The sequence below is a fragment of the Buceros rhinoceros genome, unplaced genomic scaffold (genome assembly GCF_000710305.1).
Source record: "Buceros rhinoceros silvestris isolate BGI_N320 unplaced genomic scaffold, ASM71030v1 scaffold4898, whole genome shotgun sequence".
In the NCBI taxonomy this organism is placed as follows: Eukaryota; Metazoa; Chordata; class Aves; order Bucerotiformes; family Bucerotidae; genus Buceros; species Buceros rhinoceros.
In genome coordinates, this window is record NW_010427427.1 from 97,448 (window position 1) to 107,534 (window position 10,087).

Below are 10,087 nucleotides of genomic sequence, written 5' to 3' on the forward strand. Positions count from 1 at the left end.
TGCTGATAGGAACTGTTTCTACTGTGTCACTTTAGCAAAGAAATTAATTCTCCAAAGCAACTGCTCCACCTTTTCTCACAGCTGGCAGTGGTCAAAAGTAGTCAAAACAAAAGAAGTAGCTGCTTACCCAGAACAGGCACAATTGCATAACATGACTCCAGAAACTCTTCCGTCGGTATGCCCTCCTCTTCCCGAAGTTCAATATCACTGAACCTGGTGTCCAGGACAACCAGAAAATGTTGTTACCTTAACAACTCCTTTTGTTTGACTTCTAAAGGCAGAATTACGTTTTGTGCCCAATTCATTTGCATAGAGGTAAAATTTACAGACATAGAACTACAAGCATGGGGTTTCTTTCATTATGTTAAATCACTGCAGAAAATACACACTTGGAGGTATACAAGGAAGGCCTGCAATTACAAACAAGGAAAAAACCTCCCAACTCCACTCTGTACAGCTAATTCTACAATGAGTATCTTCTTCAATTATTGTGCTGTATGCAGTTGTTAAATAATCTCAGCAAATACAGCTTTACAGACAGAAAAGTCTTTTAAAAAATCAATTCATAGCTTAATAAAGTTTCAATAATCCTTTAAATTGAAATTTGTACTACCTATTGCTCATGACACTGAAGAAGGTAGGAGAATCATCTTCATTTCTGTCTTCCTCACACAGAGTCAATTCACTTAAAGAATTCGTTTCCAACTGCAGTAACTTGCGGGCACCGCAGCTTTCTACAGCTTGCAGTTTGTTCTCTTCATCTTGTTTAACGCCTTACATTTATAGCAAACAGAAGAAAAACAAAAATAGAAAAAGAAAACAGCCAAATACCCGTATTGCTATTTCTGTTCATCAAGATGCTTTCTATTTGAAGGAAGGCATTTGGATATCTGGATCACGCAGGATTAACAGCTTTCCCTGCCAGCACCATGACTCTCACCACAGGTTTGCTGGGTCTCAGACCACATTTCAGCCACTTCCCTCTCCATTTCTTTTAACCAGACAGACCAAGCACCAGGCTCCAGTGTGGTGAGCCCACACATTCTCAGCAAGGACAGCATTATGAGAGAAGAGCATTGAAGAAGCAATTAGGTGCAGCCTGCAGCAGACTCATCTGCTTGAAAGAAAGATTACTTCTCACATGGCTGTAACTTCCCCAGTGCTGATAAAGCAGCACAGTGCCTTTTCAAAAGCAAAAGAATAATAGTGACTTGTTTGCTCCTTCTGATAAGTAAGTAAACTGGCTGCTTAGATGTTACTGCTATGATATCAAAGGCTGCTATGTTCTCCCTGATTTGTATTAGTATCTTTAAAGTTTCCCAGAAAAGAGACCCAGCTGCCTCTTCCCTGTTGTGGTTCATTTTATTTCTTCTTTGGGGTCAAGCGCATCTGTTTCAAATAAATAAGAGCACTACATGAGCACCTCTGAAGAAAGACAAAGTCTTACAAATCCCATGTATGGTAAGACCCCATCTCATGGAGAACTGCAGGGAACAAGTCAAGAAGCAGAGTGATATATTTACAGTGTCTGCAGCGTGCAAGCCGTAGCTACAGCACACCTTTGCTGTCAGACTAATACCCGAGGTTTCCCAGGAACTCTTCTCTTCAGGAAAGGAGTATTTTCAAGTGCCAGTGAGGATTACAGCCCTGAAGCAGAACCGAGCTTCTGGCTGAAGGGATCAAGCTGCAAGGAACTCTCTTCCTCCAAGTAAAGTCTGAAAGCATGCTTGCAGCAGTCCCTGTTACTTGCAAAACTACTGAACAAGCTTGGTGCTGGGTGAAAAAAGGACCACTCACACCTGGTATCAGCAACAAGGGCAGGAAAGAAAAATGGTCTCAACTATCACTGACCATGCCTCATTCACAACCAACGTGACTCTGCTAAGGAACTAGAATTTGAGGGGTCTCACTGATCTGTCCTTCAAGACATATCAGACGGTGAGTAAAGAAACAGCCCAAGTCTGCAGTGACTCCACTGGAGTGCTTTGCATAAAAGCTGGGGTCCTCTGAATTTCAAACTCAACACTGTAAGCCCTGAATGACAAACAGAAATTTCTTATGAGACTTAAGTGCTTTGAGTGTTTTTAAAGATTGACTGCTCTTTCTTAAAGGGGGAGGGAGGAAAGATTATCCGAGACAAGCTCCTGGGCTCACAGTGAGCACCCAAATACAGCCATTGGTGAGATGGAGCCCTGGGCTGGCTGGGTCAGCCTACCTCATACAGATGGAACTGTACATGCTACTCCACCTCGTACTGCCAGCAAAACCCTGCAACTCAAACGTGCGTACCCAAGAGAGGGGTGGCTTTTCTCTTTTTTGTATAGGAACAACCTCAGTAGCTAAATGATAACAACAACCTCACTTGCATTAGTTTGACCTCCTCACTTGAGGTATGTTCTTGAGGTATTACGCTAAATGGTGAGAAATGCATGTTATTCTTCAGGGACTTACGATGCTACATAACACCAGCCACAGAAGTGGGAAAAACTGTAAAGAGAATCCATGTAAGAACGAAATCACTGTATTCATTAACTTGGGCTTAAAATCTTCAGCTGATTGACTGCAAACATATAAGTAATACATATATATATATAAAAAATAACAGCCAGGCAGAGAAAGCTACTGTTCAAGAATGATACAGTCCTTCAACAGGATGAGCAGAAATAATGTTACTTGCACAGACTTACCAAATTAAGTACAGCAGTGCTTAACAACATGACTATGTTGAATGGAATTTTATACAGAATTAGTTCAAATATGTTTTACTGAAGTCACGCATAAATCTAAGTTTCATGCTACTGCTAAGGTAAGAGAAGAAATAAGGTGCTTTCTAGTATACTCTCATTTGCAGAAAAATAGTTAATCTTCTGTAAAGGTTTGTCAGAGCAATCAAGAATGACTACAAGGTCAACCCCTCACAGACAGGCACACAAAGCTTCAACGTCTCCCTTCTGACTCTGCAGCCCTACATACTAGCAGAGGTGCTGGCATTCCTAGTGGAGGGCCTCTGGGAATAACACGTCTATCCACAGTGCAAGAAAAGTCCAAGCTCTGTCAGGCTGCATTGTTACACACATCAATCAGCATTTAGAGGAGCCTCCATACGTACAAAAAAGAATTTTATTTCATTCCCCATTCAGTCCCAAGTTAGCTATCAAGAAGGGCAGGAGCTCTGCTGGGAAGACTTGATCATGGGTAGGTATCAGACTAAAATACACTGACATTCCCTCTCCTGGGAAGCAAGGTACCAACACTTCCACAGGCAGCCTACATCTCCCTCTATTTACGCTTAAGGAGTAACAATTCTGAATTAAAAACAGTGCATGTATTTACCTGTCAAATCCTCTGTTACGTGATCTTCAACAGAAACATCACTGCTCCCCTCATTTGTTTCCAGATTTAAGCATTCCAGACTTTTAATAAGGGTTTGCTCCTGATGTTTAAATTCTGATTTTACAGAGCCATTTTCACAGGGGTTCAATTCCATCTGCCTGAAGAAAGGGCAAGAATGATGGTAAGTGTACAAAACTTTGCATGGTCAGCTTCTGTGAAAGCACACAAATAACAATAACAGAAAAACAGTTGACGGAAATTATAGCCTGTCATAGGCTGCTCTGAGCAAAAGAACTTGTCTAAAACACTAAAAGAAACCAGGCAGCTCTTTGCAGCAAGCAGGACCTTCGAATGATCTTTACTAAAGAGAGACATAGTAAGAAAATTCCAGACAGGTATTGCAGCTAAAAGAATATCCTCTCTCATTAGTACTTTAAAATATATACTTTTGCCACCTACTCCACAAATCATCGCCTGTTCTCCATCAACCATTTTATGAGCTTATGGAGTGGAACCTAAGGTGCAGAAAAGAGCATTGAAGTGGGAGAGAGCTGGCTGGTGACTTACCAGTAAAACACCAAGCAGATCCCTGAGAAAAATAAACAAGATAGGACTGATAAAGAAGAGGCATGAAGTGGGGTGAGCCAGCTCCCTTTTGTTGTGTCTGCTTCCAAGTATGCAGCTCAGAGCGATATAATTCTGCCTCCCTCCAGCACTAGTAATATTAGAGTAAAAATACACAAAGAACAGACACTACTAAAAACAGATCAGAAAGATATTAAGATATTAAGATATTTTATTATACCTTTCCGTTGAAGTGTGACTGGACAAGGCAGAGTGTTTTATCTGTAATATAAGTGGGAAGGGAAAATACTCTTCAGAGCAAGAAGATTCTATCATGCTTCTTAAACTTCACATTTTATTAAACACAAGCAAAAAAGCTGAAAAGCTAAGCATATGCTCACTAATTCTCTGACCTGGAGACAGTATACAGACAAATGCAAAAGAGCTGCTACATCATCACACCATTACAATATTGAAAAGAACAAACAAACAAAAGAAGAAAATGAAAACCAGAAGACTTCTTTCAGAAGCTAGCAAGTGCCAAATGAGATACCATACAGCACGTGGAAAAGGAACAAGGCAGTGAGTTTTCTTTGTAGTGATGTTTTCTTTACTTAAGGAAAAAATTATGAAAAACCAGAAGAAATGTGAAGCCAGACACCAGGTATGATGAAATAATCTCACTTCCCAGATGCAGTGACCCATCTACCTTCCTGCATACACCTTAATCTGTGTTTTCCAGAGATGCTCCAGTTTTGCCTATGCAGGTGTAGATCCAGGATTCATGAAAGTGCCTTTGTCATTAAAAAGATAATCTCATGAGCTCCTATTGGCGTATTACCACAGATCCAATGCTGCAGTAGCTTAGAAGGTTATTAATTGCTCCCACAATGGATGAAGTTGCCACACAGTCAAGGTATTTTGAAACAACCCTGGCTGCAGCTGGAGCAAGCCCCGAAAGTTAATGCTTAATAAAGTTTACCTGTCATTAAAAGGTAAAAGATTGGTCACTGCTTATTAAAAAATGGCCCCACCTCACTTGCAAACCATCAGAAATAGCAGAGTATGTCCAGTGGAGAACTACTAGCTATAATACGGGTAAAAATACATTCCCTATTTCTACAAATGCTACTTTATAAGAAGGCACCTTAGCACCCATGCCAAGACTGAGAAAAGAGGATGCTGGCCATTACCTTGTTTGTTCTGAGAACTGCTAAATGCGGGGATCCAGGTGGGGTCTGATGCAATAACTCAGACGTGAAGGCAGTATTTGCAATCTGCATACATTCTTCAAGAGTCTTCAGGAAGGTGTCACAGGTTGATTTTAACAGAGCTCCCATATCAATCTCACTCTGTGGGAAGAAACCAATTGCAAGAAATGGACTCACCACAGCAGATCAATTTGGAGCAAATAATGTCTACAAAGCCCACAACTGCTACAGTCATGATTTCTGTTTAACATGAATTAAATTGCAATGTGTCAGCTGTTCAGAGAACTGGCATCAAATATTACTGGGGCTATGGCCTCACAGCATTACCATTCTTGTCGGCCTCTTTCTACAAGTTCAATATTCTTGCGTTTTAAGAACAATGCTTCTTACTTACTGATCTCTGGTATTAAAAGTGTATTAAATACTAAGCCTTGATGTATTCAACAATAGAAGACACTCCAAAAGACACCACTGGCAGGGGAAATGAAAGGTAAACAATTAAATAGATACAGAATGATCTGCAGATAAAAATTTTGAAAATTTCATGAACAAAAAATTATTGCAATTGAAAAACAGGCAGAGTGACATATCACACTACCACAATACTCTTCATCTCTGCAAAGTACAGTTATTGTTGTTGAAACATTTTTAGCAATAAATTTTTCCAGTTAAAATTCCAGTAAGATCAGGGAAAGGGAGTTATGCCCCCGAAGTGTGAACTATGAGCTGGATAAGCACCACACTACTTGTTTGTTGTCCACACCTGCAAGCTACAAGTTCTAACTGTGCCTGTATATACTGTAGTGTATACATTGTCATGTCATATACATTGTCATGTATACACTACATCATGCTTCTGCCCTGCCTGTTAATTCACCATAAACAGTTTATCAGGGCTCTTCAGAGAGACGGTCTGGACGTACAAATGATTAACCTGCAGGTGTTTTTCCTGCCTGTTCTTCACCTGAGGACCCCTCTCTCCAGTGGGAAGCATTCTGGAACTCCACACCAGCCTCTCTAGTGAGTGACATGCATCCCTCTTTGCACACTTCTCTCTCAAAGCAAAGGGCAGATCACGCTCATTGGGAGACCCCTCTTAAATGAGGCTTCTTTATTCAGAAAGATTTGCAAGTTTGAAACTTTAACTTAAGTGAGGCTAATCAGGCAGTTCTAACAATTTTCTTTTTTCATTATCTGCATTGTCTCTTGACATTTTAAGGGCTTTGGTTGAGAACAGAAGTGTTTTGCTAGTATTAATAACTGGCAGTAAAAAAAAAAACTGTGAGCTTCTTGCAAGCTATCTTTTTATAAAAAAGTGATCCAGTATACACACACAATCACCTAAAGAGATGTTACGATATCTGTGATCTTGATTGTATCTCAGTACTTGCTACCCCAACACAGGGAAAGTTATTTGCAACAATACAGTATTATGCCATTTAAACAAGAACTGTTGTGTGGGTCCATTATTCCCCACAGGTTCTCTGCAGAAAGAGGGTGCAGTATTAAGTAACTATGAGTGCATACTACATTGGCTAACCAGAAGCGCTCACACTGCTCAAGACTTTACAGACATTGTTCTAGACCAAAAATAGAGCTGTACCTCTGTTTCTGATACACCAGAAATGCTGGCTTCCTTTGTTTTATGCACTTGCTGAACTAGGAGGTTACAGTACAGTCTAAGTTCAGACATTTTAGTCTTCAAGGCTTCTGTGTTTTCAGTGAACTCTAGAAGTGAAACAAAAGAATTAAATTTATTGTATCCATCTTGCGTATATGATTTTGGAAGGTTGCTGAAATAGTATTACACAATCTAATTCAATCAATGCTTCCTTCTTTCAAAACATTTTCTATCAACTCAAAAAGATGAGCTGGATTGGCCATAAATTATGCTCTTGACAGATAAAATACTGGTTCATTATTTGCCATCATAGTCAGGAATAGTATGTTCCTAGACTTAGGACAGAGAGAAAAAGCAAGTACACATCATTTGACCTTAACGAGCCTTTTAAACCTCTACAAATAGTAATTTTTTGGTTTCACTAAGTAGTTTAAGGTGCAAACAATTACAGAGTGAATTAAAAGATCAGGGTTCTGGGTAGAAAATATTGGAGGGAAAAGATGCATCCTGCCCAACACAAAGAGACTGATTTAATATATATCCTTGAATCACAGAATGGCTGAGGTTGGAAGTGACCTCTGGAGACCAGTTAGTTCTGCTCCCCTGTTCAAAGTAGGGTCAGCAAGGGCACGTTGCTCAGGGCCATGTCTAGTCAGGTTTTGAAAATTACCAAGGATGGAGACATCACAACCTTTCTGCGCAACCTGCTTTTTATTTTTGCTTATGTCTCAATGGAGTTCCTTTTATTTAAATTTCTACCCATTTCCTCTTGTCCATTCAGTGAGAAGAGTCTGTCTCCATCTTTTTTATGTTCTTCCATCAGTTATTTCCATTAATCATCTTAGCAGCCCTTTGCTGGACTCACTCCAGTATGTCCATATGTTTCCTGTGCTGGAGAGTGCAGAACGGAGCAGATTAATCCAGATATGACTAACAGTCAATCTGAGATTTCTCAGAAGTAATTTTTTTGATTCTAGGTTCTAGAGTTACAAAATAAATTAATTTGTCTGTTAATAAGACTAACACGGTTTAGTTCTGCAAACAGATCAATAGCTTTTCACCCTGTGCTACTACACATTGGTTTACAGATATAACTTTGTTCTGCTTCTAGGCACTGCACATCAGATCCCTACTTTGTGTAGAACCCTACAGTAGCATCTTTTGTTCATTTCTGACTCAGTTTGAATGGGTAGATGCAGTCAGGTGAAGACATACATAAGGCTAAGAGGAGAAGCAATTCTTCACCTCAGAGAAAGGAAGTGCCCACCCACCCACGCTGCATATGCTCAAGATCACTGACATATTAACATTACTTTGCTGTTTTGCCATCTTCTGTATAATCACTATGCTGAGATTATGCAAGGCTAAGGCATGAGTTCTCACATCCACTCATGAATAACACCACACTTGTAGGCGAGAGGGGTTTTCACTGGGATAAAGGTGAGATTGTTGGTGAAAGGAAATATAGGTAAGTGAACTCATTTTCATAGTCTAAGCATGACCAGATTTCAGTTTCCAAATACCTGTTTGCACATTTAAAACCAATTGCAAACCTTTATTTTAATTGCCGAGGGATTCTTGAAGTGCACAAGGCAGCCCAGCTAGAACTTGGGAGGAAAGGGTCTGAAGAACTCAGGAAAGGTCAAGGGACACTGCTACAAGAGGCTGTGTCATCATAGTATGACAGCTGCACAAGGTGGGGTTCTTACCTTCATGCACAGCCTGCTTCCCAGTGACTTGCAGCCAGGAGCTATTCACTGTTTGTACTCACAAAATTCACCAGCGTGTGATTTTCAAATGAGTTATACATAACGTATTTTAAGGAAAAGCCAAAGTTCTCAATTCCCTGCACCAAGAGTTAGCACCTGAGATTTCTAGCTAGAGTTCCCACATGGCTTAGCTCTTAGCGGCACCACAGACAGTTTGGACACAGAGTTCAGACATGAATTTTGCCATCTTTGTGTACATCTACTAGGGCAAGGACAGGGAAATAAAACACACACAGTATGTGCCAGCAAAAGGGTGTACTTGCCTTTTTCCTTCTGTGTTCTGCTGTCAGTCAGGCAGGCTTTGGCAGTTCCTAGTGCAACCAGCCACTTTTGCCTTTCAACTGCATTTCTTGCCTTCAGATAGAAGTATTGTTCCCCTGGGATGATCAGATCCATTCGTGTGTTATCTGCAGGATGAACTGGAAGCAACAGATTTCAGACCAGTCCCTCAGCCGTTCCCAGCCCAACTGAATATCCCAACAGATACGTTCGGTGGCAGGTAAACAGTAATGAAAGAAGAGGAAATCTACAGTCCCTAACTTCCCCTGTTGCCATTTTATGACTTCAGTGTCAGAGGACACTGTATATATATATACCTGTACATATATACCTGTACAGCTGTGGGACAGAAGGCTATGAAAGCCAGTTTTCAGATCAGTACAGTATCATCTGAGAGTCTTTATGGAAAGAGCATGCTCTTCTGGCAAGCTTCTCTTTCAGGTTTCCAGCCCACAACTGAACCTCAAAGATGTGGCAATAATCCAGTATGAATGAGCAGACCTAGTACTGAAATGTGTTATTCTTATTTCTAGCTTCAGCTTTGTGCTTATGAAGAGTCTTTGGAAGTTCCACCAAGTCTGTGTGATGTTCCACCACAGCTCATGGAACAGTGATCCATCTGTAGAACATTCATTATACAAAAGGCTTGCAGCTATCTTAATATTTTTGAAATACTACAGAATAAGAAGTCACATAGATCAAGTTACAGAGTTACTGCAAATATATACCAAAGAAATCAAGCCATCAAATAGCTTGTGATCTGAATTCTCATCTTGAATGCAATGTTATTGGACAAACTTTGTGCGACTGAGTGTTACTGTATCTTAGTTACCTTGAATTTCACACACAGCCATTTGGATGCTTCCTTTACAACCCTTCCAGGCATCTTCCTGAGAGTCATAATAGGACAGGATGCCACCACAGAGAAGAAACCATCGAGGCTGCCAGCCTGAAAAACAAAACTGCATTTATCAGTAACTTCTCTCCCTGCAATTCTACCACCACTCTCATTCAGGACTCACTGCAAATAAGGCCCCAAACATTCATTGTCACCTCCCCCAGGAAAATTAAACCCTTTGAAGCAGAAAGACTTGTGGACAGGCCTGTATGTTGTAGGCCACAACCCCTGCTTGCTGGCAGCTACATGTCCTTTCTGCATGCATCTGGATCTCAGCAGTGTGTTCTTGAGATGTCATAAGTAATTTTCAGTAGTTTTGCTAACACGGCATCACTAACTCACTCTCTTCCAGAGCCAACTTTTTAGTCCACCCCCCCTCAATTCCTTCTGTGGCTCCTCAGCCCACCTCTTC

General features: G+C 40.6%; 1 protein-coding gene across 1 annotated transcript in view; it reads right to left on the reverse strand.

The window, feature by feature from the left end:
* Positions 1–10,087, reverse strand: part of PLEKHA8 (pleckstrin homology domain containing, family A (phosphoinositide binding specific) member 8) — a 27,308-nt gene that overhangs the window by 6,951 nt on the left and 10,270 nt on the right. The window contains exons 2-9 of the mRNA XM_010141901.1: positions 9,610–9,726; positions 8,762–8,917; positions 6,712–6,836; positions 5,091–5,249; positions 4,139–4,179; positions 3,334–3,491; positions 614–773; positions 128–213 (exon numbers count right to left, since the gene is read on the reverse strand). Of these exons, the coding sequence (XP_010140203.1) occupies positions 128–213; positions 614–773; positions 3,334–3,491; positions 4,139–4,179; positions 5,091–5,249; positions 6,712–6,836; positions 8,762–8,917; positions 9,610–9,726 (1,002 nt within the window). The remainder of the gene's footprint in view (positions 1–127; positions 214–613; positions 774–3,333; positions 3,492–4,138; positions 4,180–5,090; positions 5,250–6,711; positions 6,837–8,761; positions 8,918–9,609; positions 9,727–10,087) is intronic.